The sequence below is a fragment of the Corvus hawaiiensis genome, chromosome 5, assembly GCF_020740725.1.
Source record: "Corvus hawaiiensis isolate bCorHaw1 chromosome 5, bCorHaw1.pri.cur, whole genome shotgun sequence".
NCBI lineage: Eukaryota > Metazoa > Chordata > Aves > Passeriformes > Corvidae > Corvus > Corvus hawaiiensis.
The window spans coordinates 12,417,459-12,445,410 of record NC_063217.1 but is presented as its reverse complement, the minus strand read 5'-3'; the positions used below and the strand labels follow the sequence as shown (position 1 = coordinate 12,445,410).

Genomic DNA, 27,952 nt, shown 5'->3' with positions numbered 1-27,952 from the left:
AGGCGGTGCCGCGGGACGCGGAAGTGCGGCGGGAGCGCCACAGCCGCCATGGCTCCCCCGCGCACGCTGCTCCTGCCGCTGCTCCTGCTCCTCGCCCTCCTCCCGCGGGCCGGCGGCCGCGGCGAGCTGCGGGCCTTCGTGGTCGCCCACAGCCACATGGACGTCGGCTGGGTGTACACGGTGCAGGTCGGCCGGGGCGCCGCACGGGTGGGGTGGGTTCGCTGCGGCCGGGGCTGAGCCGCGCGCGGGCTTGCAGGGCTGCCCGGAGCCGCGTAACGGGCCCGGGCTCTGCCGGCTCCCGGGGCTCTGCCGGCTCCCGGGGCGCTGCCGGCTCCCGGCCGAACTCCCTGCGGAGAAACGCGCAAATCCTTGGCCGGTGCTGCCGAGTCTGCCCTGGTGTGTGTCCTCCATCCTCTGGTGTTTCGGGATCCTTGTTTGGAGGAGGCATGGTTAGCCTAGGAGCTGTGCCCTTGAACTGTGGGTTGGTGCGTGCCTAGGTTCTGCAGGATGGTCCTGATGGATTTTTTTTTTTTTTTTAAGGAAAATCTTAATTCTGTTTGATGGCGTTTTGATTATGTGGCAGATTTTCATGGTCTTTATCTTGTAACGAAGCCAAAATCCCAGGAGAACCTTCTGTCATTTCTTAAGAGAGGAGAGCAGGATCCCAGGTCCTTGATGGCTGGGCTGGGGTTGGAGCCTAGTGCCTCTGAAGTATAGTAGCGAACTTATTTTTGCTAAATACATGAGATGCAGTGCCAAATAAATCAGGTGGGGCATCAGTACCTCTTACATTTGTTAGTTAAAATCCTAAATCCTGAATTCTTCTTCATTAGTATGAATTTTTTTCATTTATGTGTGAAAGATGCTGTAGATACTTCACTAACTAGAGTGAAATGGCATTAGGCCTTAATGATGAAAAAGAGCTAATGGCTCACCTAGGTATCTCTGCTGTGCATGTATTTTTGTCTCCCCTTTTTAGAAAAGATTAATTAATTTTTCCTTTAATACTTCAAACTCATATTCAGAAATTGCATAAGAGAACACAAAACTAAAACTTAAAATCCTTAGTTAAAATTTCACATTGTATTAAGTATCTAATAATCTTGGTTTTTAAAACACCTTATGAACCAATGGAAAAATAATTGGGGAAGAAATTATTTAGATAAACCCAACAGTATTTTAAACCATTCCTGCTACACTCAAATGTTTTCCTTTTTCTAATGGCATGAGCATTTTTACCAAGATGGCTGGATTTCTGTTGTGGAAAGCAAGGGGTTAGGAAAAGTTAATTTCTGATTTGGATTATCTCATCTCCATATTTCAGATGGTGATTTTCATATAGGAAATTTACCTAAATTGAAACTATGGATTCATGTTTTACATATCATGTCCATTAGTTTTTCAATGGGAAGAGATCTATGTGTCAACCACTTTAAGATGTACATTTTGTGGTGTGTGTTCTTAAGTACCAGTAGTTTAAGTAGATAAGTGTTATGGTTAGTGTAAAATAACCCCTATAACACGCAGATAACTTTGTTACAAGGAAAGACAGACACCCCAGGAAATCCTAGGATGTTGGCTGTTGTCTTTAGACATTGTCTATCGCTTTAAAATTAAGTAAAAGGTGGAAGACTGGATCTGGTCAACAGAAGTTGTTCTGGTCAAGGTAAGTGTACAAAAAGTATCTCTTTGTGTACACAACTTCAAAAGTAACATGGTGTTGTTAATTTGATACCCTAGCATAGGATGTAACACTGTGGTAGGTTATTTGATGGGTACAGCTGTCATATTTGCATTGGTATGAAAAAAAGTCCATAGGCTTCATTCTGGAATAGAGGTGTTTCTAGGAGCAAGATAGGATAGATGCACAAAATCTCACACTTTGACTGATCTTTCTGTGTCAACAGTTGAATTCATTCTGAGATTCTTTTACCAGCTTGGCTTTACTCTATCCTAAAAACATCAAGCAAATGGAGTTATTTTTCATAATAGTATAATTTACAGTATACGTATCACTGTATTTTACTGGTAATGCACAGCAGAGTCATCCCCACTCTGAAGAAGCAATTCTGGTAATTCAGGCCATCAATAGAAGAGCTGGAAGGGGAGAATAAACTGTGCATCTGGGGTTTTTAACTATGTTGGTGCGAAGTCTTATCATTCATGGCATCAGTGATTTAAGATGAGCAATGAGGACTTGGTAAGCTGTCCCCAGTGTGTCAGAAAGAAAGCCTGTGTTGGTACTGATGTTGGGAGAAGCTACACCTTGATCTAGTTAGGTCCCCGGTCAGGAGGATGTTTTCTGAAGCAGAAGGGCCAAAGGCTTTATGTAGTCAGAACTCGGTCTTTCTGAGGGAACAAAGGAAGTGTGCAACAAATGCGAAGTTTTGGTATCTCTCTTTTCAAGCCCAATGAGTGTTCAAAACAGCCCTTTTAATATAAGCGAAACAGAGGTTATTTACTTTTTTTTTCTTTCAGGAAAGTATGCATGCTTACGCAGCAAATGTCTACACAACTGTTATAGAAGAGCTAATGAAAGGAAAACAGCGCAAATTTATTGCTGTCGAGCAGGAATTCTTTCGACTCTGGTGGGATATGGTAGCCACAGATGCGCAGAAGCAGCAGGTAAATTGCACTAAAGCCATGCTTCCTGCTAACAAAGATGTCACACTCTTTTCAGGGGACAAATAGGGGCAAAGTACTCCACCGTTTGCTTTTTACCCATGTCTCGTTTAAGCTGTCTCTGAATCTAGTACTTAAAGGACTTAACTCTAAAGGCAGTTGCAAGAGGTTAAACCCCAGCCATAGATTAGAGCAGTAGGAGGTGGTAACCTTTGCACTGAAGATTTTTTACACTTTAGAGTTCTTGTTTCATTGGCGACTTACTTATCTGAGGGCACACTACTTTAAGATATGGGCAAATCTGAAACAGGCCCCACCAATATCTGTTAAAACATCTGGCACCTAACACTGCTAACAAGAAGGAACTTTTTGTTCTTTCCAGTTAAGTACTGCTCAAAAACCTGCCATTTGTAAACAAGGGCAGTACAGCAAAGTGGTGACTGTACATTCAATGGCAGTGATTTTTTTCTAGTAAAGTTATCCTGAAGTTTTATTTGTCAATTCTTCTTTCCTCTGACATGAAACAAACACACTGAGTCAAAGACTGGACTGGTAGCCTAGCAGCTGGTTATGTATTGCAGTGTAGATGTTTGTTTTGGGTTCCAGAACCAAAGGGTGTACAGGTGCAGCTTCCCATGGGTACTTACTCAGAACTTTGTGGTCTGTTTTGTTACCAGGGTCCAAACAGCAGTAGCATATTATTTGCAGTTTCTTATATTTCAGTTTGTTTAAACTTATAGATGTTTGAAGCATCATGTAAAAACAACACCTCTTGTCTGGTTTTTGGTTTTTTTAACATAGTCCTTCACTGAATTCTGGATCTTCTGTTACGTTCAGTATTTAAATAACAGCCTGTGCCCAGCTGATCTTTGCATGAGACATTTTGCTGAGTTTAGGCAGTTTTTTTGTGGGGGCACTCTGCCCATACTTGCCTGTTGTAGGACAATTTTCTTATAGATTTGTTAAATTAGAAAACTGTACTGTAAGTGGGGAAGAAAATAGCATAGGAACTGCTTTGTAGAAGGACAGGAAAGTCCTCCAACTTTCAAAGGTGAGTTGATCTTATTTCAAGTATGTTCTGCTGCTGTGCTATGCTTTATATTTAAAGTCAAGGCCCATGTTTTTAATATCTCTTATGTGGAATCCAGAAGAGTAATGTGTGTCACATTTGACCTCGGTAGTGCAAAAATTAGTACCTATGATTTGGGCTTTAGTCTCCTAGCCTAATTATTTGTAATTGTTACTTTTACACATTTTGTAGCCAGTTCTCTAGTTAGTTTATAGTTTCTTCTCTCAAAATTAAAATGGTTAAAACTAAATTCCTCTTAAACCTGTGTGTCTAGCATTGAATCTCTAATTTGCAGATAAATTATATGTTTTTAACATCAGCAAGTTGCAAATATTGGTCCCTGAAATTAGGTCACTCTAGTTACTGCCCTGCTTTTTCCACTTGAACTCTAGCATTAATGATTTTCTGTAGCACAGGCACTCTGGTTTTAATTTTCCCTTTTTTTTTTTCATCATTTAGTGGTTTACTTGGAATGCAGGATTTAATTCTAGTTTGTTTTGAAGTGTCTGCTTTGGATTGGAACTATAGCATTAAAAACTAGTAAAAGGTATGGCCTGGGTACAGAAGCTGGTTTCTCAATTCAGACAAGAGAATATGTAAGAGTGAAATGTACTGCCGCAGTATTCAGCCAGATAGGAACCTTGTAGTTCTTGGTACATGTTATTTACACAGAATTTTCTTGTGTGAACCATTCCTACCTCCTTACCCTGGGTTGATATCTGGATGCTTTAACTAGGGGGGAAAAAAAGATGTGTAGCCATTTCTGTCTGGTTTGTAGGCGTGAGTTGATGGTAGTATGGTCCCAAGGATCACAGATATGTTCTAACACCATAGCAGCCTGCTGCTTATAGTACCACTGCATCTGTTTCTACCATTCCTCCTTCCTTTTGCCCCCTTCTGATCAGAAAAAGTGCTTGTCCTTACAGATACTGTTTTCTTTTCTTTTTTTGGGAGGAGGGAGTTTGGATATTATTTAAATTACTTGAATTATTTTTCTTGTGTTTCCAGCCTCTTAGTGGTTCCACAAAACTTACATTAAAAAAACATTTCTGTGGCCCCAAGTTTGGATCAGAGGTAAATTTTGGACATCCATCCAAATGAGGAATAATAATCACAGATTCTTTTCATGTAGGTCAGGGCCAGTTCTGTGCTGCCACCAGATATCAGTTATCTGGTCTCCCAGCATGCTAATCAGTCACCACAGTCGGCTGGAACTAATTTAGGAATGCTGAGCCCTGAAGCGTTTTCACAACATTATGAAGGAGAGAAATGATTATAATCAAAATTGACAATCTGGCATCCTATCTGAGTAGACACTGAAGGTTCCTGGGAAAATAAACATAATAGGTCTAAAAATGGCATCCTACATGACAGATGTAAAAAAAAAAAAAAAAAAGTTGAGGATTAAAATACATATTTGCATAAACTTTACTTACTGGAAGTTTGAGATATCTCTGAATTTCTAGTGAAGTAACTAAAATAAAACCAGCAGACTCCTGACACTTTTAGAAAGGGGCATAGACTATTCCTTCCTCCCTCCAAACACCACTCCCCCCTCCATCCAGCATTTGCTGAAGGCTGTACTTGTCAACATACCTGTTGTTTTTAGGAGCTGAGATTGAACCACCCCCACCAAAAAAAAAACCCAGCCCCGCCCCGCAAAAAGCCACCACCAAAAGTTGAGCAGGTGACAAGTTTTTAAACTAGGAAAAAGATGAGAAATTAAGGTTAGCAGTGGGTTATTCAGGCAGGCAAACCTGTGGAATAACTATTTCTTAATAAAGCATTCTGTCAGTCACAAGTTGAGCAATTTGTCTGTGCCCCAAAGGCAAGATAAATGTGTACAGAGTAAAGGAGAGATGTTTGTATCCACAAACAGAGTGAGGACACACTCTATCTCTCTCCTGGATCCCACAGATCGAGGTTTCCAACTAAAGGAAACCCTCGGAGCTTGAATATTAGTGCTTGCCTGGGGCTCCATTGCTGCTTGCAAGGAGTTGCATATTCCTCCCTCATCCAGCCACCAAGTGCCTTTGCTAAGCCAAGCTGGATGCAGCAGGAGGAAGATTTTGGGAGAAGCATTAGTATCTTCTGTTTTAATCCCCAGCTCTAGCTGCCTTGAGGCAGGATTACAAGCTGCTGCCAGTGCAGTGTCTGGTGTTCAGGCGGTATAGAAAGGCACAGTAACAGCACTACTGAGAAACACCAAAAGGTCAGTGTCTACCTGGCAGTGCATCCTTTGTTCCTGTTACCTGCTTTCTGTGTAAGCTAGATAAATCAAGGCACTGTGCTGCACATTGGAATGCTTTTTCCCCCCCCACTCTCCTTTAGATAGCACTCGGTACAGACAGCCTTTTATCCCACTTTTTGTCCTGGATGCCTTCTTGACAAATGTTGTGCCTAGGTAATGTGCTGTGGTATCAAATGAATTTGCAGCCTTTTTGGATAAGACTGAAATGGTGCTTCTGTTCTGTGCCTTAATTTCAATATTGTAGGTCCATCAGTTGCTTCAGGAGGGACGACTGGAATTTGTCATTGGAGGGCAAGTGATGCATGATGAAGCTGTGACACTAATTGATGATCAAATTTTACAGTTGACGGGTATGCATATTTGCATTTAACTTCTATTTTTCATTGTTATGTCCTTGGAGGTTTTGTTTGGTCTTCATTTTTCCACTCCAAAGTTGCTACTATTTTCTGACTTCTTAAGAACTGATTTAACCATTTCTTATTTTTTGCTCGCTGGTGTGTTATTCATATAAAAATCTTTGCTTAAAAAAAACCATTACTTTTGATATGACAGTTCTGCAGCAAGCACCAGGGTTACCAAAAGCTGGTTTGTCAGGTATGAACTTGTTTGGAGCAGAGGTCTTTCGTATGTGTGTTTTTGAGAGCTTAAGTTTCTGGGAAGATAGTTATGGTGAAATTGAGGGTATGAAACACTCCTCAAGGAAATACCTGGTAGCAATTCAGAGTATGGGGAAGTTGTGTTGTTTAGGCAAGGTCTTCTGCAGAATGGGGGCAGTGGAATGTCAGTGAGGTCACCTAAAATTGGTTGAAAGACTTCTTGATGAAGAAACCCCCATTTGTAATCATTATCATCATCTTCTGTTAGAAATAGGTGTGTATTTCCGAGAGATGCCATTTTGATCTCCTAGCTTCTGCATTTGGCTATTTGTATGTTACACCTGTCCATCTGATGGTTTAAAGAGTCTTTTAGTACGTAAGTTTGTCTGGTTAATGCAAACAGAAACAGGGTAACTGGTGCCACCACTGTGCTAGAGATGTCTGTGATACGCCATGAGGGAGTAGCAGGGAGGGGATGTGTTAGCACCAGCTCCATGGCAGGAACTCTGCCTGCTCCAGGGCTATGCCCCAGGCAGCTCTCTACATGGGAGAGTAAAGGGACAGAAACACTTCTATTATTTTCTGAATCTGACTGCACAGCACCACTGGCCTTGTTCCTTGCTTGTCAGTGTTTATCAGGAGCACAGGATTAGCAGCTGCTTCCATACCTCAGTGCGCTTTGGCCAAGAGGAGGAGAGGAACTGTTTTTTGCTCTCACCTGATTGCTTCAAAGGTTTAAGGGTTGCTTTATGGGCTTAGAACACTGAACCGAGGACTTCTCCAAATAAGATACTAATAGTGATTGAAGAGTCCTTTTGTTAAACACTAACACAGCTTTTCTATTCATTGGAGTTAGCTGAAAAATACATTATTTCTAATTTAACATTTCATTCTGTGTAAAAATAATATTTATTAAAAAAAAGGAAATTTCAAGTTTGGTAATTTATTCATCAGGAACAAAAGTATTAATGTATTTTAAAATTCTTGTTTGTTTTTCCTGAAAGCACTCTGCTCAGTGTGAGTAGGTACAAAGAACAAAAAGTATCTTTCGATTGTGTGGAGTTCAAGTTGAGAAGACAAAGCCAGTGCAGACATTTGGGATCTACATTTCGTGTCTTCTCTTGTCTGACCAGACTTCCAGTGTTTTGGAGGAGCTAGAAAACTCTGCTTCAAATATGCCTCCATCAGAATACTTAACACACTGTGAATATTTTAGCTAGGAAAGATATTAAGCATGCAAAAGATGAAGTGAAAAGCAGCCTCACTTATTCAAATGTGATTTTAAAATTTGAAATGGAGTTATTCCAAACCAGGGAAGATATGATCATATTTTCAAATAGTTCTGACCATAATTCTGTAACTATGAAATAATGATCTGCAATTTTTTTTCCTTTTTTTCCTTTTTTTTAAATCATGAGTATCCAAGTGCGATATACCTGAGTTCCAAATAAAATCTACTGCTTTCCTGGTTTCACTTTGATTTAAAATTTTTTTTTGGGTTAATTCTATTGTCTGGGCTTTCTAGTTTGGGGGTTTCTTTTTTCAAAACTCATTTCTGTATTAGTAACATTAGTTACTAAATTAGTAACATTAGTTGTAAATAACATCTTGTATCAAGATCTCTATCAACTTTTGGCTCTTTTCATATGACTGATAATCATATTCATGCTAGTTTTGTTTAGTGGATGGCTTGCTTCCCTGTCCCTTTTGTCATTAATACGAGACTGAAATTAGAAATTAGTTAGAAGTGTTTTAACCTAAATAAATTTTGCTTTGCAGAAGGTCATGGATTTTTGTATGAAACTTTTGGGTTCAGGCCTCAGTTTTCTTGGCATGTTGATCCTTTTGGAGCTTCAGCTACAACACCAACTCTTTTTGCTCTGGCTGGTTTCAACGCTCATCTTATTTCTCGCATTGACTATGATCTGAAGGCTGACATGCAGAAAAACAAGGTAAAAATACCCTTAGGAATGAAACCATGGCTGGCCTGTACTTACAGCAATCTGAACCATGACATTAAGATAAGAATCTCTCTCATTTGTGCAATAAAATGGAGGTATTTCTTATCTAAAAGTGACTTGCTGATTGCATGTGGTAATGGTGAAACATTAAATCTGTGTTACATGGTCAGTTAATGTCTTCATGACCTCTGGTCAGTGATAAAATGTAGTCTAGCCAGAAGAAGACACAAAATGTGGGCATATGGGCAAGTCTAAATGGACATTGAATTATGAGTGTTTGAACCAGAGACATCTAGAAGGAGTTTCTGCTTTCCTTGAGAAAATCTTGGATCTGTTGGGTTTTATGTGAGCTGTTTTAAGTGTAATGTGTATGTTTGGGCACAGTGTTGTCAGGCTTGGAACATTTATTTGTGCCTGTAAAATTAATAATACTAGGTCAGTTAAAGTGGCAGCTAATCATGGTTTTGCTGAATTCAGGTTTTCTTTCATGTTCTGCCTTCTCTTGCACAGTGTCCCCTCCACAGTAAATGCTTTTCATATCACAGTGTTGGATCCTGATCTGTCATCAGTTTTACTCACTGCATTATGTGAAAATAAGGGGCTTTCACTACTGTATTCCGGGCACTAGGCAGTTTTTATGAATCTTGGCTAAAGCTCAACTGTCTCTGAAGAAAACAGAATTCACGTTGAATTAGTGAAGCCAGGACCTACCACCTTGTGTTTGTAATGAATTGCAGTAGTTCCTTTCTATTAAAATCTTTTATGAGCTTTTGACAATCTTCGCCCAGCTATCTTTTCTTTTTTCTGGCCCTTAACAGTCTGAAGGCTTCCAAAACAGTAAAAGTCTACTTCAGTTGGTTAAACATTGATTCCCACCAACTAAAGTGCAATCAGCCTACATCTGGATCTTTTCTAGCCTATTGGTGTTCAACTTGCATTGAAACAAGTGAGGTGTAATGGCTGTGATAAGCCAGGCTTATCTCTGGATTTTAGTATGCTGGCAGTGTGCTGCCTTCTCTCCTTCTCCATCAGCTCTAATGGAAAGAGGCCCTGATGTGGCCTCCTATATATAGTGTGTGACCTTACCTGGGGTACCATTGGCTGGTCTTCAGAAAAAGCACTTAGAAGTATTACAAGTGGTGGAAGGGAAAATGAGAACTCTGAAGTCTTAAGTTGTTAATGATGTATTTCTGTGCATGTTGTCAAGGGTAATGGTTTCTTACCTTTTTTGTTTTCCAGAAGCTTCAGTTTGTATGGCAGGGCTCTCCTTCCTTATCAGAAAGACAGGAGATCTTCACCCATGTTATGGATCAGTACAGCTACTGTACTCCATCGCAATTACCTTTTTCAAACAGGTCCGAAGACTTCCCAAATATGCAGAAATGTTGCTCACTTCTGAGAGTTTATATTATTGGGGTTTAAGCATTTTTCTTTGACTGTTTTCTTTCAACAGTATCCTACTGCTTTCTCCTGACCTGTGGTAGGTCAAGGAGATGTCTAGACTCTGCAGATCTGAGTAAGGATTATTAAGCATCCCCAGCTTTCCACCATAATAAATTAAGTTTGCTCAGTACCTAACAATGGAATTCTCAAAAGTGCCACTTACTACTGACAGGCATTAAAAATACCTCTAAATATTGACAGACTTGAAAAATAATGTTTTCTTACACCGGGAGGCTTGAAATATATGTATGGCTTTCATCTACTTAAAATACAGTGACTGACTTCCAATGTCAGTCCTTAGTAAAAAAAAATAATAAAAATGTGAAAAAAATTAATTACTGTAAAGAGAAAATGTCCAAAGCAGGACTGGGGTCTTTTTTCTCTAGAAGCAAAGATTTTAAAGCTCCAGGAAGCTCAGCAGGGACTTGGCTATTGCTAATTGATTTTCTATGGGAGATTTTCAGCATTATCTTGGGCTGAGATTGTGTGTATTTTCCGTGTATGAACTAAAGCAACTAAAATTTTCCATTTATTTTGTGAAGAAATCTGAGAACTTTTGAAAACTTTATTTTTCTTACCAGCTTATCCAGTAAAATACTCTTTGAAAATGAAGCCTACTTGGGGAAACATCCTCATTGTTACAAAGCTTGCTGGTTTGTCCTGTGATTCCTTTGTTCTATGCCAGCAAGCAGCAGGGACTTGAAAAGTTGCATGGTGTTGAAAGAAAACTGGGGACTCTTCCCCCTACCTCTACCCCCAAATAAATACTTAAATCTAAATACTACCAATGAATATAAACTGAATTTTTTTGCCTCTTATTCCCTGGGTATGTACATTTTATACCAGCACCTTTTGATGTGTTTTTCCCAGTTGAGTAAATCCTGTTTACAACTTACTGCTTTCTGCTTCTGCTTAGGTCAGGATTTTTTTGGAATGGACTTGCAACTTTCCCAGATCCACCAAAAGATGGTGTTTATCCGAACATGAGTCTTCCTGTTACAGATGCTAACCTCCACCTGTATGCACAAACCATGGTGGCAAACATTAAGGAGAGGGCAGCCTGGTTCCGGACAGGGGATGTGTTGTGGCCATGGGTAAGTGTCTGATGAGTGATTGATTTAGAAGAGGCACTTACAGACTGGAGGGCGATGGTACTTGCTGCCATAGGTACTGCAGAAATGCTGGTACAAACCATCTGACATAGTGTTTTTCTAATAATTATGGTCCAAATGACTGACAAGTAATGATATTTAAAGTTTCCTTGTACAGCTGGTCAGTTGTCTATCCTTCTTCTACCCTACTCAATATAGAAATAAATGTAACAAAACTGTAAAGATTTGTGAAACTATATATTGCAGTATTGCTTCCTTTTTTCTCCCCTTGCTTTGTCTATTTAAATGATCTCCTTTTATAACTGCCTAGCCAACAGAACTCTGTGTTAACAAAAATTACAGCATTATAGGAAAGTGTATGACATATTAGGTAGCCATGGTCTTTTCTAACAGATGTTTAATCATTTTCTTATACAGTCTTTGTATTTTAGTTAGAACCATAAGCAAGCATATCCCATCTTGGTCATCTAAACACTTTTTTCGGCAACATGCTGTGTTAATTACATCTTACATATACACATAGCACTGATGTGCTCTTGCCAATTTCAATTCCTAAGGAAAGAGTAACTTTGCCTAAACTGAACATACTGTCTGGTTTTTAATTTTTATGGATGCTGTAGGTCTCATAATTACAATGTTAAAGGATTATGTGTGTTCTTTGCAGCCTGTTTCACCACAAGATCTGTTGTTGCAAAGAAAAGCTTTTTCTGACTGATGCAGCTTTGAGTCACTGATTTGTTTTTCTCCTGTGTTTATGACACTGTTGCTTATATTGTGTTTATTATTTTTGTAGACAGTGAGAAGTAGAATATAACACTCCGTAGTTGTGCTGTAGTGAAAATTATGCTGGAATGGGGAGAAGTTTTGAATAGTACAAATAAATCCCTAATACCTAGATCCAAAACCACAGTTTTTCAGTAATGTAAGAAAATTTCAGTCTCTAACTTCTGGGTTTCTGTGCCTGTGATAATGCTATGTAAAGAAGTAGAGAGAATATATGGTTCTAAAACTCTATGCATTTTCATCATTTTTTGTGATTACAGATCTGTGCAAGTAACCCTACCCAGTCTTGACAGTTTTGTAACTAATGTCAGTTATATGGGCAGTCAAAATCAAAATAAATACCCTGGAATATAGACTAGTGTTAAAAATTATCCTCCTTAATTATGTGACCCAAAGTCATTTGGCTGTTCTGTGTTCGGAATTTCAGGGCTGTGACAAACAGTTCTTTAATGCATCTGTTCAGTACTCTAACATGGACCTGCTGGTGGATTATATTAACAACCATTCTGGTGAGTTTGGAGTGACTGTCCAGTACGCCACTGTCAGTGATTACTTCCAAGCGGTTTACAGCAGGAATCTTACATGGGAAACTCGGGACTCTCAAGACTTTCTTCCATATTCAACAGGTAATTAAATTCACAGCTGCCTAATGTCTGCCTCAGATGTACATATGTAAAATTTTAATAAGAGAAGATGAGAAATAAAGAAGAAAAATGCCTTCTTATAAGATTTGTTCATTCTATGGGGCATCATCAACAGACAAGTTGATCCCAACTTAGTTGTGTAAAAAAGATGGCTGTGTGGCCAAATAGAACAATGTCCCATTTTTACTGTTTGAAAGAACTGAATTATGCATAGCTTATACCAGAGGTGGAAAATGTGGCGTGGAGTGATGTGTGAATGTCTGAAGAAGCTACAGGTAACCAAGGGACCAAGGCAATCTGAAAGCTCTTGGGGTACTTCTGTGTTAGTACAGTGGGATGGGGGTTCCCGAAGTGAAACAGTCGATGTTGAGGATTTGATGTCCACACTCTAAGCGATTGCAGGAAATATATAATCTGGTCATATAGGCTCAAATGCCTATTAATGTTTGTTGCATCCATCAGGAAACCAGTTTCTGAATTCCAAACCTAATCTTTTATATAAAAGCAAAGCATACTAGGTAAGGATGACCTGATCCAAGCAAAATACTAGTGTAGATGAAACTCTAAAGTCTACTGTAGAAGAAAGAAAGCAGTTTTTCATTAAAGAAAACAGTTTGAAGTTCCGGGGGAGAAAAGAATTCTCTTATAACTGCAGTCTCAAAAAGTAAAAATACCATCAGTATTTCTGAAATTTCATAATACAGTGTTACAGAAGTTTTTTGCAGCTCCTTGTTGCTTGCATCTTATGTGCTGCACTAACTTAACTTTTCAAGCAGAGCTGAAAAGTATGAGAAAAATATGAAAAAATCCATGCCATACCCAACATCCCTTTAATTCTTTTCCCCAATAAATTTACTGGTTTAGACCTCATATCAAAGTATGCAGAGAGAAGACACAGCCAACTTCTCCATTTCTAAACTCATTAATTTATTTTCTTGCCTGGTTTATTATTAAAATATCATTGGTTTCATTAAAACACCTTTCTGTGTAATTGTAGCTACCACTGCTTAATCACATTTTTTGGCTGTGTATGTATATTTCAGACTGTTCTGTAATGTGTCTGTTAACTTTTCAATGAATAAAAATAACCATTGTTTCCTGTGAATCATTGCATGGACTGACTCCTCACCTCCCTGTAGGGATCATGTCATACCTAACAACTTGCTGATAAAAGCATTGCCAGTTCTAACTGCTAATATCCTTTTACATCTGGGCTCTTTCCTTTATCTTTTGGCATAATTTACCTGCAGGAGTCAATTGCTATTAGCTTGCATAATAGCAGCACCTTCAATGTTCCAGGTAGGTGCCCACACATAGATGTAGTTTTTTCCCCAAATGACTTTCTGTGCCTTGCAATTGCAGTATAGTTTTGAGTGCACTTTCTCCCACATACTGTTTTGCTTCTTGATGATTAATTCTCTCTTATTCTTGCTATGCCCTTTTTTATGAGTCACTTATTGGGCTCGGTGTCACTTATGACATACAGAAACTCAAGTTTTAAGTCCCAGATACGTATTTCCTTCTACTCTGCGTTCATTGTACTGTGCTGATACGTACATGTAGTTCTTCTGCTTGTAACGTTGAAAACTAAAATGAAATTAATTCTGTTGAAAGTTCTAGCACCTTTCAGGCCAAAAATAATTTATCCTGATGGTTTTTGAGCAAAAGATCCTATTTTCTAATTGTTACCTTTGATCTTGGGCTGATAGCAGATTATTACAGTTGCATGCATGCTCATTAGAAAACACTTTCTGCAACTTTTTTCTGGAAAACCTATTTATCACAAGTGTATTTTAAAAGAAGTTGCCCCCAAACAAACACACTTAAGGAGTGATTTGGAGGTTTTAAAAACAAGTATTTGTTTCCCTAGTTCACTCTGTGGGATACTGAAACATTAACATAAATGGAATGTTGAAGTACTTTCCAGTAACCACTTGAGGGCATCTTTTGATGTAGTTTGGAGTGCTGCAGTAGTTTGGAGTCATCATCACTATTTCTACTCCATTTTGAGGAAATTAAATTTAAGCTAAATCCCTTTGATTAAGAGGTTGAAATGTAGAGTGTGTGTATCAAGCAGTTACCAAGGATTATAATCTATTTATCAACAACTAATAGTAATATATGCTTCAGTGAAACTTTGAAAATTCTTTTGTGCAGATCCACAAGGAGGAAATTTCCATAAACCAGGTTAACTTGGTTGGTACTGGCTTTGTATCAAACTTGCATGTTACTAGGCCTGTAGGAGAGGTGATAGCTTTCCAAAGTGCATGTTCCTGGCTGGGTTTCTTTGTAGGCCTTATGACCTTTCTACTTAATGGCTGCTGTGTAAACTCCCAGGAGGATTCACGAAGGAAGCTGAACAGTAGTAGTGTAATAAGTAACAAGTGATAGATGAAGTGGTATTTTGATGTGTATTGGATCTGTTCAACTCTAAACAGAGCCATTCCAAGCATGGACTGGGTTTTACACTTCTCGGAGCACATTAAAAGGAATCGCAAGAAGAGCAAGTTCACTGCTTTATGCTGGAGAATCCTTTTTCACACAGTATGTCCGGAAACACCCAGAAGGTTCTATTTGCAAATGTAAGGCTCTAAAGCAACTTCAGAGTCTTAGATGGGCAGTTTCAGAGGTAAAGATTGATTTATTTTCTAATTTGAATGAAAGTGTTTATTTTCCTAATGTAAAGTTTGCATAAGCATTGCAGCTGGAGTGTCTCAAAGTTGCTTTTATGTTTGTGGAAATAACTTTCCCCCTTTTGCAAGTCGTAAGTAAAAATAAAGCAATTTTTCAAAAAACTGTCTTGAAACATGACTTTAGCCCCTTAACCATGCATTCAAGATATGATTACTGGCAAATGTTTTTTTCAACCAGTGAAAGAGTATTCACAGAATTCACAGAATGTCTGGGTTGGAAGAGACCTTCAAGATCACCGAGTCCAACCCATGCCCTAGCACCTCAACTAGATCACGGCATCGAGTGCCATATCCAGTCTTTTTTTAAACACATCCAGGGATGGTGATTCCACCACCTCCCCATGCAGTCCATTCCAGCACTTTATCACCCTTTCTGTAAAAAACTTTTTCCTAATATCCAGCCTATATTTCCCTTGATGCAGCTTGAGACTGTGCCCTCTCGTTCTGTCAGTTGCCACCTGGTGAAAGAGGTCAGCGCCCACCTGACTACAACTACCCTTCAGGAAGTTGTAGTATACGGTTTCAAATTTTGGATATGAAATTCCTTTTCTTAATGTTAGTTTTATTATTTACAAAATTGTTCTTAAATAAAAACCAAACAAAAACTGAACTAATTGAAAACTACTGGTAATCTCTACTTCTGCAAGTTAGAAGAGGAAGGACAGATTTGTTTCGTGAAAGTTCAGCAGTGAAGTGATTATCATTAACCATTTACAGTCCTCAGTGCTTTTGCTGGCAATAATTATTTTGTCTGCTAAGGTAATGACCAGATCTTAGTAGGAAATGAAAAACCTGGCTTGTTACAGTATTTTTGCTTCATTCTTGGTTTTGGTAACTTGTTTGGTTTTTTCCTCTAAAGATGTAACTTCAGTATATTAAAAGTGGAATGCATATTGAGGGAAATCTGTATGCATCTTGTCTTTGACCATCTCATATAGGAATTTGGAGTAGGCAAAATGTGAATCTGAATATAGCTGTAATCCCTTATTGTTTTGAGTTTAGTGTCTGAACTTCAGTTGACTATTATGTTAATACAAATGCAAACCTGAAGCTGTCATCTGTTGCACCTTTCCAATTACTTTTAAATATAAGGTGCAGCACCACGATGGTATAACAGGCACGGAGTCTCCCAAGGTGAAGGACATGTACATGAGTAACTTGATGTATGGAATGTTCAACGTAAAGAAATTAATGGCTTCCATAATCCTTGATATCAACAATGCAAAGAAAAATGGAGAGGTCTATTCTTCTGTTTACACAAAAGATTCAGGTAAACCAGGTACTTTTTACATAGCTTTTCCAATTTTCAAACTTACCTTATGAAAGCTATCATGTTTTCCTCTAAAACAGTCAACATACTACATACATCTAAGTTCTGTGAACCATGGCTAAAAAATCCTGTTTGCTTTATGAGACCTGAGCTCTCAGATCTCAAGCATCAGAAACCAGGATTTCTCAGGTGATGTTAGGCAGAACCCTACCTCAGTGCATGTATTAGACCTGGCTCCCAGATTCTGACCTCAAATGTAAAAACAGAGGGGAGGAAGAGGTGCTGATCGGAGTAGTCACTAAACTAATGTTACTCTGCAACAGAGCATTACATGATAAGGAGCACAATCAGAGTCAAGAAATGTTCTTGCTATAATGTACTGCCAGCTTGTGTAAAAAATGTAAAAGGATTTTTAAGAAGTCTGTTCTAAAGACTGTACACTCCCTTTTATCTTTACTTTGGAAACTTTTTAAACTGTCAGATGTAAGCAGTGCCGTGGGCTGTGCAACAGACCAATTTGGATTTTTACAGGGCTGTTTTTAAATTAGGCTTCTCATTTGATCTTCTGTGTAACTCTGATAAAGTTAATACTGCTTGACAATGAGTTGTGGTAAGCAGCTTATTTTCACTGAATGCATTTACATTCAACTCAGGTGCCATATTCTGAATACATGGTCTTTTTTGATTGGGCAGAGAAGAGAAGAATAAAGCAGAAGAGGTTTTTATGAAAGACTATAAAATGTTTTCCTTTTTTCAATTATAAAGTTTTACTGCAGGGTTTTATGTTAAAATTTTTTAAGATGGTTGTACCTAGACAGATTTCTCAAATACTTTTTAATATCACATTTTAAAAATACATAATGTAGTGACTGGTAGTTTTGTCTGTTTGCATGCACAAAGGGGCTACAGATGTTGACCAGTATGTTGTTGTCTATAACCCACTGGCATGGAACGTCACTACCTTTGTCACGGTTTCTGTCAGCAGTGAGGCAGTGAGTGTATATGATGAACTGGGACGTTCTGTACCAGCACAGGTACTTCAACTTCATTTCTTTCTGTTACTTTCCTCTCACTTGTCAGTTTTCATTGACTGGATCCTACCTCCTGTCAAAATGGGATTTTCCTGCTTGTCCTTCAAGGGTTGTTTTTACTTGCCTGTTTCTCAACAGAGAGACTTTTTTTACTGTCCAAAAGGTCCTGCTGCTCTTGTAGTGTGTTTGGTTTGTCCTTTTCATGTCTGCTGTATGTGACCTGGTGCTTCTTACCTTATTTTTCTTTCTCTAAAAAACACTGTTTCAAATAAATCCTTTTATGTTGAAGCCCTGCCTTACAATTGACAGCCCTGTTTGTACAATTGACAGATTGCCTTGGGGAGGGAGAAGAAGAGAATCAAGAAATGTAGATCTTAGAAACTGGTGTCAGTCAGCTGCCATTTGAAAGCTCATTCTGTCATAGCCAAGCTCCAAGACACAGCCAGCTGTTCCCTGGGAGGGAAGAAAGTGGCCTCAAGTGAAAGCTAGCACTAGCCTTTCTCAGGAGCATCTGCTGTACAGAATGCAACATCATCAGTGGCTTGATAAACCTCCAGGAATGCTTCCTGCACATAAGGCCTGAAGAGGCCTGAGGCAATTCCAGATGCTTCCCTCTGTCCCTGAGATGCCAGATAGCTCAGCAAATTCTGCCAGCTGGACAGAGTTTCTGTGACCTGTGGCTTATGACTGTGACCATGCATGAAGGCACATTGTAGTCAGGTAGTGATGTACAGCAGCTATCCCTTGTTCCTGTATATGTACATGTGATGGCATAAGACAATACTGCTTTTATCTGAAACCATCAGGCTCTTTGGGTTTGCATATGGTCATTCTGCCTGTCGGTCACTTACATCCCAGAAGTCATTCTGCCTGAATTACTTCAGTCTCATAAGATACAAAGGTGAGATTGACATGTATTCAAGGCATTTATTCAGGACTTAGGACGCCCTAAAGGCAAGTTGCCCTTCTCTTAGGCAAAACTGTCTGTACCAAGTTGATCTGTACTCTCTAGAGTTATTTGTCTAGAGCTGGAAGTTACCTTATATGCATGTGGATAGTCACTTGAGGCTAAGTAAAATCTCTTTAGCAGTTATGACAGGGTGGTTTGGGGTGTTTTTAATTCCAGTATGTGCAGTTCAAAAGTGCATTCATATTACACACTCCTTCCTTTTGAGAGGAAAGAAAACTTTAGCTCAGAACATTGATGTGAATATGTGGCTGAGAGGAATTGAAGCTTTGGTGAGTGCTCTGCTGCCTTCTGCATCATGTGTACGAGTTGTATAGTGAAGGGAGAGAATGGGAGTAGATCCAGCTGATGCCACTGTTGTTAGGTTGTCTGTGGTGTAACTGGATATATGTCAGCCCGCAGTGTTGAAGGTGCAAACAGCTTGCTTGCATTGCTTGTTAGTCATAGCTAGCCTCTTTGTCCATAGGATCTATTCAGAGTTTATCTAGTCCCATTTTCTTTCTCCAAATCAAAAGTAGTACTAAAGTATGTAACATTAATGGGCAGGATACATGTAATGGAAAGATGATTAAAAACTGTTCTTTAAGGTATTTCAGTATTACGTAACCTGGTGTTACTGTTCAAAAGGATGTTAGATGCTTCTACCTCCTTTCCATGTGCCTTCCCTAAGGTGAGGGTGCATGTTGGTGCTTCCTCCACTCGTCATGACTTTTCTTTTACTTTGCACTAGTCATGTCTCTTGTGTTTCAGTCTCTTTTCTGTCATTTGACTGATGAATTTAATTTATGATTATTTCTGTTCATATACATATTTTGCAGTGCGATCTTAAATCTATGATTCCATGTTCACATTAAAATAACCCTTTTAATTTGCTTAGTGACTTTCTTTCCTTCACTAGAAAGGCTCAGCTTAATCCAAGTTCACCAGGCTCCCAATTAAAAGCAGCATGGATCTACATTATAATTTAGAATTATAAGAACGGCACGTTTAGAAACTTATTATTAAAGTAGAAGCTAATTTTTATAATTTAGGGCTTACAACACATGAAGGTAATTGCCTTGCTAATTAATTTTCTGTAATGAAGCATTTTTGTGTATGCTAATGTACAGGTTCAAAGCTCGGTGGAATCCCAGTCTACCTATGATCTGTATATTCTAGTTGCAATAAGTGGTCTGAGCTACAGCAAATACAGTATTAAACCCCTGAATGGTAAACAGTCTGCATTTATTGGGAGATCAATCAAGTATGAGCGGAGAGACTTAACTCGTGCAGATCAGCAAGGTCGACAGTTGTTTCCTGTGGTTAACAACTGCTACCAGATCGTGTTTGACCAAAACACAAACCTGATGCACAGCATTACAGAGAGGTGAGATTGCCTGCTTGTTTTCAATAATGTTTCAGATTCTGTAAAACACTTCGTAAAAATAAGTCCAAGGACTGTATTGTGTGTCCTAATTCCAAGACTCAACTAACAAAATGTTCTTTACAGTCTTTATAATTCTGTTTTATCACTACTTCACATGCCCTCCTTTTTACACTAGCATAGGTGTGATTCTGTATTAGTTCTGTGATGTTGCCCTATTTAACTCTGCAGTTGGTCTCAGATGATATTTCACAGTAGTAACTAGTATATCAGCAGAGTTTTAGTGTACTTTAGAATGAAAGAGGGTTATGAATGTGCATTTTTATTAAAAATTACTAACTAAGCACGTACACTATGGCTTAAGTGATAAAGCAAGAGCTTACTTTTACTGAATAGTGTTTTGCAAGTCCCATATCACTCTTTGTGTGGTAGAAAACTACAAAACTATTTGAAAGGAAACTTTTAACTAAGGAATTTCCATTTAATCAGGCAGATAAAATGAAAGAATTATCAAGATTTAGGTGAGATTTGGAGTTTTCAGATGGTCTTTCTCAGCTGATGCAATTTGGCCCAATTTCTTCAGCTTCAGTGCAGTTGTGCTGTTTTTTGCCTGCTCAAGATTCAGATTGTCAGCTGTTACATACTGATGGAAAATTTGACCCCTTTGACACTGGTGTGATGATAGCTAGATCTCTTTAACCTGTGAGGTTTTGTTCATAATTCTGCCTCCTAGAGCAAGAACTTGTTGTCCAGTATATTTAAAATCAGCTTTAAAAGTATAGATGAACTTTAACTAAGAGCCCTGGAGTAAGTATTTTATCAAAGTGGCTCCAGATCATAACTGTCTCCAGATTCTAAAAGACATGTAGTGCAGAAGAAAGAAATCTAAATTAAGATTCCAGTTTTCTCTATCCTGCTTTCGCAGGCAGCAAGAGCTGGAATTCAGCATGCAGGAGAAATGAGATACTTGCTTCACAAGCCTTCAGACAAGCTCAAAATGCTTGAGTTTCAGAAAGTTTGCAGTGGGATAATGGGAAAGATGAGGCATCACAGGTCAGAATGGGAGGAAAGGTTAAAAAAAATTGGAATCTTCAACTTGAAGCTTTCTAAGTTCAACTGCAACACTTAGAACTGGAAGTGCCTCATAAGAGGAGTAGTAGAAAACACTTGGATATTAGTAGAAAACACTTGGATATTTTCCCCTCAGTCATTACAAATTGTGGGTAGCTATATTAACACGAGATAAAATGTTTGGCAGTATAAATTTATATGCTAGATGAAGTGATTTTTCCTGTTTTCACAGCAAGTTGCCAAATGCAGAGCAGGTAGCTGAGAGCAGCACCTTAAATTGCCTTCATATGACTTTCTAAAAATTGTGATAATAAGTCATGAATAGCTAAACTGTAAGGTTCAGTGGAGAGAGGAGGAGATACAGTAGGTACTGAGTGATTGTAAATGTTGCTACCCTGTTGATTTTATTGTTACCAGTGTTAAACATGGAAACTTGCATCATGCTGATTTTACCTAGTTACAAAGTTAAATTAACCTAACTATTCATTAATGCAGTGCACCTCATTCTTGTGAAAATGGGCAGTTTTAATCCTGTAGCAACTCTCGCATCAAAACAACGAGGTAATATAAATGATGTCTGATCTTAAGATGGTTCTCTTCTACAAAAATAGAAAATTACATAGAAAATCCATTTATTTACACACTGACAATTACCTTAATGGGAAGCACTTTAATTCTTTGCTGTCCTCATTTACCCACTCTTGCAAAATCAATCCACTGTGAAGAAACAGATTTTTTTTCCCTTAGATTTCCAGCCTCATTCCTGTTGCAGTTCAGCTTTGCATTTATCACGTACAAACTGTGTTTGTAAGTAATATAATATTTACTCTTCTGTGGATTCTCAGGGAGACTAACCAGACTGTCCAGTTCACCCAGGAGTTCCTTGAGTACCATGTAAATGGAGACACAGTGAAAGGACCCATTTCAGATAACTACTTATTTGCTCCAAATGCTTCAGCGGTTCCAGTATCAAAAGCAGTGGGGTTGGAAGTTATGTCTGGAAGCTTGATGACAGAGATACGGCAGTATTTCTACAGGTACCACCACCATTACAGCTTCCCTTCACTGGAATGTTTAATTCTTTAGATAAGTATGTGGTTACTTCTGTACAGTTACTCCTAAACAGTGAGCTCTGTGTACTGTTTAGGATGAACTATCATACATCTGCTGAATGAACTGCTGAGGAAGTTCATAGATCTTATAATAGTTCTATGATCATAGAATGATAGAATTGTTTGTGTTAGAAGGTCTGTAAAGATGTAGTTCCAACCACCCTGCCATGAGCAGGGACACCTTCCAATAGACCAAAGCCCGATGTAACCTGGCCTTTAGCATCTTCAGTGATGGAGCATCCACAGTTTCTTTGCAACAGTGTCTCGCTACCCTCAGAGGAATTTCTTCCTACTATCAGATCTAAACTTACTCTTTTTTGGTTTAAAGCCATTTCCCCTTGTCCTATCACTATGTGCCCTTGTCAAAAGTACCTCTCCAGCTCTCTTGTAGGTCCCCTTCAGGTGCTGGAAGGTTGCTGTAAGGTCTTTCCAGAGCCTTCTCTTCTCCAGGCTGAACAATCCCAATTCTCTTAAACTGTCTTCATAGGAGAGATGCTCCAGCATTCTGATCATCTTTGTGACCCTCCTCTGGACTCCTTCCACCAGGTCCTTGTGCTTGCCATGTTGAAGACCCCAGAGCTGGATGCAGCACTGTGGGTGGGGTCCCATGAAGGGGAAGCAGAGGGGCAGAGTGCCCCCCCCTTGACCTGCTGGCTGATCTGCTTTCGATGCAGCCTGGGACATGTTTGGGTTTCTGGGCTGTGAACACACACTTGCCTGCTCATGCTGAGTTTCTTATTAACCAACACCCCTAATTTCTTCTCTTCAGGGCTGGTCTCCAGCCTTTCTCTGCCCAGTCTGTGTTTGTGCTTGGGATTGCCCTGACACAGGTGCAGGACCTTGCACTTGGTCTTGTTGGACTTCATGAGGTTCACATGGGCCCATTCTGAAGCACATATTGCTGCAGGAGGGAGGGAGGGAGGGAAGGAAGGATGTGGAGATTGTTTAGGGTGATCTTCTGTGGTACATTTTTTAATGCAACTTCCGTTGAGAAACTGGTTCTGTACAACTTAATGAATATTGAAGTTAATATCTTACATGAATGGAGCTTGGACATAATGATACATTTTCATAACTCTGAATATTTTTCTTGCAAGCAAATTAGAGAAAGGAGAAATGAGTCCTACAGAAGTGAATCCTGCTCTGACCCCTGATGAACTAGCTACTTTTCTGTGTTAAAATTATATCAGTGTATAACCCCTTCACCCTCTTTTAAATCGGGTTGTCTGGTTGAAGTCTTTGCTTTACGTGGCATGTACAGGGGTTGTAGTTGAGAAGGACCTTTGGAAAGTACTGCGGAACTTTTGCATCAAATTTGATGTCACCCAGATTGCAAAAATGCATGTATTCTGTACAATGTAAATATGCTGCTTAGGAAGTCATAATAAATTTTAAATTTGTTGTTAATTTTGAGAAAAACAGAACCTTTGTAGTCAAATGAAGAATCCTCTTGACACTTGCAACAGGAGGGAAACTTACAGGATATCACTTACTCTGAATATCTGTGTATTTGAAAGTTAAATTGAAATTAAAAGCAATTGTACATGAAATAAATAGCAAATGGGCAAGAAAGTTGTCTGTGTAGGATGACATCATGAATGCCTTGCAAGTTTTGTCACAACCAGTCAAGTGCTCCACTTTATAAACTCTGTATCCTTCCTTTCATTTTTATAGCAATGTTACTTCTCAGGATTATATATATGCAGTGTATACCAGGCTGTATTCAGTACCAGAAGGCTACGATGGAAAGCTGCTTTGCCACAGGATAGAGCAAGAATACAGTGTTGGGCCTTTGGAATTAAATCGTGAAGCAGTTCTAAGAACAAGCACAAATTTGAACACCAGACAACTTCTCTACACTGACAACAATGGATATCAGATGCAGAAAAGACCGTTCAAGGTGTATGTGAATAACACAGTGGCTCGGGTAGGCACAGAGGTGTAATTAGAAGTCAATTGTGCCTTATCTTTGTTCTCCATTACTGTTTCCTGGATTAATATTATCTTTGCATGGTTTGCTGTGTGTTGACAGAACTATTACCCTATGGTCCAGACTGCCTACATTGAAGATAATACCACAAGGCTGATGCTGCTTGCAGAAAGAGCTCATGGTGTATCAAGTCAAGGGAATGGACAAGTTGAGGTAATGTATAAATTTTTGCTTCTTTTTTAGGTGAGCATAATTTCATAGCTGCTGATAATACAAGTAAAGCCTGATGGCTGATTACTGTTGTGACATTTACCTTCCCCATACAGGTGATGCTACACAGGAGACTATGGAACAACCTTCAGTGGGACCTGAATAACAATCTCACTTTGAATGACTCTTCAGTGGTTCGCCCTGTAATTTGGCTTATTTTAGGAACCAAGGCTGTCACCAATACTTTGTATCGGACAAGTGGACTGGCATTAGAGCACAGGCCAGTAGTAATGTTTGGAGCATTATCAGGTAATCACTCCGTTTCCTATGCTATCTTTAGTAACTGAATGGCTTGTTTATGTTGCTTTGATTTATGCTGCTGAGTTTGTAAATGCAGACTTCAAGCCTCCTGTGTGGCAAAGTTAGTATACAGTGAATTAGGAGGCAGATTTAGAGCCTGCTAATTGCTTTGCATTAATTTCAAACATGGATATTGTCCAAGTGTATGAAATGTTTCTCTTGTTATATAATTATCTCTACTTTCATAGGAAAATAAATTTTAAAGCATCTAATGAGAACAAAATGTTCACACAGGAATTAGTGCAAAATAGCTAGTGCACTATGTATCAGCTTCCTGGATGCTGAGTCCTTAATGACCATTGTTGAGTCATTCTTCTAAAAATATTTGTCTGCCTTATTAACTAAGACTGAAGCCTGGTAGTGAAATAGCAATTTCTAACTGCAGTGAAATTTGTTTTATGGAAAGCTCTGATACACTTTTCTAGCAGTTAAAATCATGCTGCTTTCTGCTTTGTATCTTGGAAGGCCTTGGAGGAGAAAGTATATCATCTACTTTGCCTCTGCCTTGGCTGAATAAGTAAAAAGCCCTTTACCCTTCCACAGTACCCTAGCCAGGCTTGTGTGTGTGATGGATGTTTAATGTTTGCTTTGTTTTATTTTGCATGGAGGAGATAAACCAAAGCTACCCAGACGGCTTCAGCAGAATTCAGTCCATGATTCACCTGTAACTGTGCCACCTAATCTTCATCTCCAGACATTGAGCATTCCAGGGTGGAAGTACAGCTCTAATCATGCAGAGCAGGTCCGCAGCATCCGCATGGGTAGGTGCCTTCAAAAAGGTGGCTGGATGTTACGCTTAAATAAGCTGGTTTTCTTTTTTTCTCTCCTCTGTGGCTACTACTTCTATTTATTCAAAGTGTTAAATTCCTTAACCAAGAAAGTTGATTGTGCTGTATTATTTCGCTGCTCAAGTGAATTTGTCATGCCTGTTAGTGATATTCCTGTCAACAGTGGGAGCTGGGTATTTCTCGATATTAGTCCTCTTGCTAACTTTAAAAAATAGGAACTTAGTTCAAATGATGAGAGTTGAAAGTTTAAAAAAAAGTTTAAAGTTTGGGTTTATGTTTAAAGTAAGAAAATGTTTGCATTTTGATTTCTTTTGAAGGTAAACAGAAGCAAGGTGATGCAGATTTCAGTCGTGTCCTGCTAAGAATTAGACACTTGTATGAAGTTGGAGAGCATCCTGTGCTGTCTCAGCCTGTGATGGTAGATCTGAAGGTAACTCTAACTCTTTGAGACAGAATAGCAGTTGAGGTGTTTTTATTCCAGAGAGAACTGGTGGAATGACATATCCTGTGTGCTAGAAAGTCCACAGAAGATGGATACAAAAGTATTAGTATAACTTCAACCTCAGAGGGAAGTGAGCCTTTTTTTCTTACTCAGCTTTGCAACGCAGAGGCCGTTAACTGTAGATGAAGTTGCCATAGGCACAGCATGAAGATCTGCTTAAATATGGGTAGGACTGGTTCTGTTGAGCTCTTGGTAGTATAACACTTCCTCCAGTACCTTAACCAGTGCAGAGAGTAGGATTCTGTTTTGTTGTTCTTTTTTTAGTTACTGCAAATTGTACCTATAATTAATGAAACGTGGACAGGATTAAAGGAAAACATTTTTTTTTCTATAGTTTTTTTCTGGGAGTTGTTCAAACTTCCATCATGTACTTGCTTTTTTCAGTTTCATGTTTATTTGATCTTTCAGATGGAAGCAGATTACTTTCTAATCCATGGCAGGGGTTTATTATTTTGATTGTCGTGACAGAAACATGGGGAACAATGTGTAGGATTCTCTGTTGCAGTAAAAAGGGGAGTGTGAGTTTCAGCCCTTTTAATAGACTCTGTACTGTAACACAGAGGAAGCTTTCTGCACCTCAGCTTCTCAGTTCGAAGCCTCATGAATCTGTATTTGCCTTCGTGTTGCATGACCTTGCAGATTTTTAAAGTCTCTCTGCTCTACTTAACAGGCCAATGCTAGAGCTGAAAATTCTATCTGATCTTACTGGGTAGTAGGCTGGTGAGTTGGTACTATTCTCTAAAAACTCTCATTTGATTCCTGGTGTTTTCTTTACTCACAGTCTTTGCTAAAAGGATTGGGATCAGTGACAGCAGTGGAAGAAAGATCCCTCACAGGCACCTGGGATGTGAACACTTTGGAGCGGTGGAAATGGAAGACTGCACAATATCCAGGCAAAAGTAAGTTGAATAATGTGGTTGGTGTCCATATTGTTGTTGGCTGTTGACTGTTGAAGCTTGATGTCTAGTTAAAAATATTTTAAAAATTTGCAAGATTAGAAGTGTGTTATGGTTTTGTATGACAGACCTGATACCTGTCACAGCCTGCCGGTAGTAACATTTAACTAGGCTTCCCTGCAAATACTAGACTGTTGTATTTCTCTGATGGCTTGTTTTGCCTAGAAGTGTTAAAAAGTGTGGAATCTTTCTGGAGTTTTCTTTGTCCAGATAGAGGTGGCTACTTTATGAATTCACACTTGTGAGACAGATTGATTTTGTCAAATGCTGATGAGTTGTGTTTATCTAAGCCTAAGCCTGTGCTGCAGAAAAACAGCTGCAGTTAAAAATCTCTGCTGTAATCAGCTTAAAGGACTCTGTGGATATGATTCAAGTTAGGGCTGACACTCAAATCAAATGCTGTGGGTGACCTAATTTTATTTCCCATTCCAGTTAGTTGCTTGGACAATGTCCTTACTGTCAGTTACATCCGTATTGTGCCTTGTAAAAAGCTTGCAGAGGTTTTGGAATGGGCTAGGTGAGAGTTTAGAGCCCTACTTGACCTGCAGCTTGAAACTTGCTTGCTTTTTATTCATGATGAAGAAACGGTGCATGACTGGGGAGTCATTGCACATTTTCTATGTGAGCCAGTGTGTGAAACAAAGATAAATTATTGTATATTTTAGTATTATGAATGGGTGCATCTTAGGCTCTATACTGCTTAAGAGTTTGAGGGAGGAGAATCTGCTCAAACACTAGCTTTTAGGGAAGGGATGAGTTAAAACTGATGTGATAGAATAATGTGTCCATTTGAGTAAAGCTGCTTTAATAAATTACCAATGCTTTTGTGTTTTACAGGATTCTTCAACAGCACAGAGGCCTCAGAAGACTATATAGTAACTGTTCACCCAAAGGAAATAAGGACTTTCTTTGTATACTTTCAGGTTCAATAATGTTTGATCATGTATTTCAGGTGAACATGTAGTATCTTTGAAGTTTTGTTTCAAGATGCAAGTAATGATCTTGAAAAACATCCTACTGGTGTTAATGAAAGAAAAAATCATTTGGAATAAACTTTGAATTTAATTGAATTGTTGGCCTGAGTTGTGGGTATTTTTGTTGGTTAATTACTTACAACTTTTTTTTTTGAAACTTCTTCAGTGCAGAAAAAGACCTGCGTTGCAGAGTGACCATACTGAACATTTTTTTGCTTGCAGTGGATAGTTTTAAAGTGATCGC

The 27,952-nt window shown here is 38.9% G+C and overlaps 1 protein-coding gene across 2 annotated transcripts; it reads left to right on the top strand.

Annotated features, from left to right (window-relative positions):
- The first annotated feature begins 19 nt into the window (after positions 1–19).
- Positions 20–27,804, top strand: MAN2B2 (mannosidase alpha class 2B member 2). 2 transcript variants are annotated; one of them, XM_048304294.1, is made up of 19 exons: positions 20–186; positions 2,479–2,625; positions 6,187–6,292; positions 8,318–8,490; positions 9,739–9,854; positions 10,859–11,036; positions 12,265–12,463; positions 14,920–15,110; positions 16,267–16,444; positions 17,345–17,478; positions 19,552–19,808; positions 21,722–21,913; positions 23,663–23,915; positions 24,021–24,131; positions 24,245–24,437; positions 25,097–25,249; positions 25,594–25,706; positions 26,560–26,677; positions 27,572–27,804. In XM_048304294.1, exons 1-19 carry the CDS (start codon positions 49–51, stop codon positions 27,664–27,666), a joined length of 3,045 nt encoding a protein of 1,014 aa, XP_048160251.1. In that variant the 5' UTR covers positions 20–48; the 3' UTR covers positions 27,667–27,804. The 2 variants fall into 2 exon arrangements, with proteins under 2 accessions (XP_048160251.1, XP_048160250.1); XM_048304293.1 differs by having other exon boundaries at positions 16,267–16,453.
- Positions 27,805–27,952: the final 148 nt, after the last annotated feature.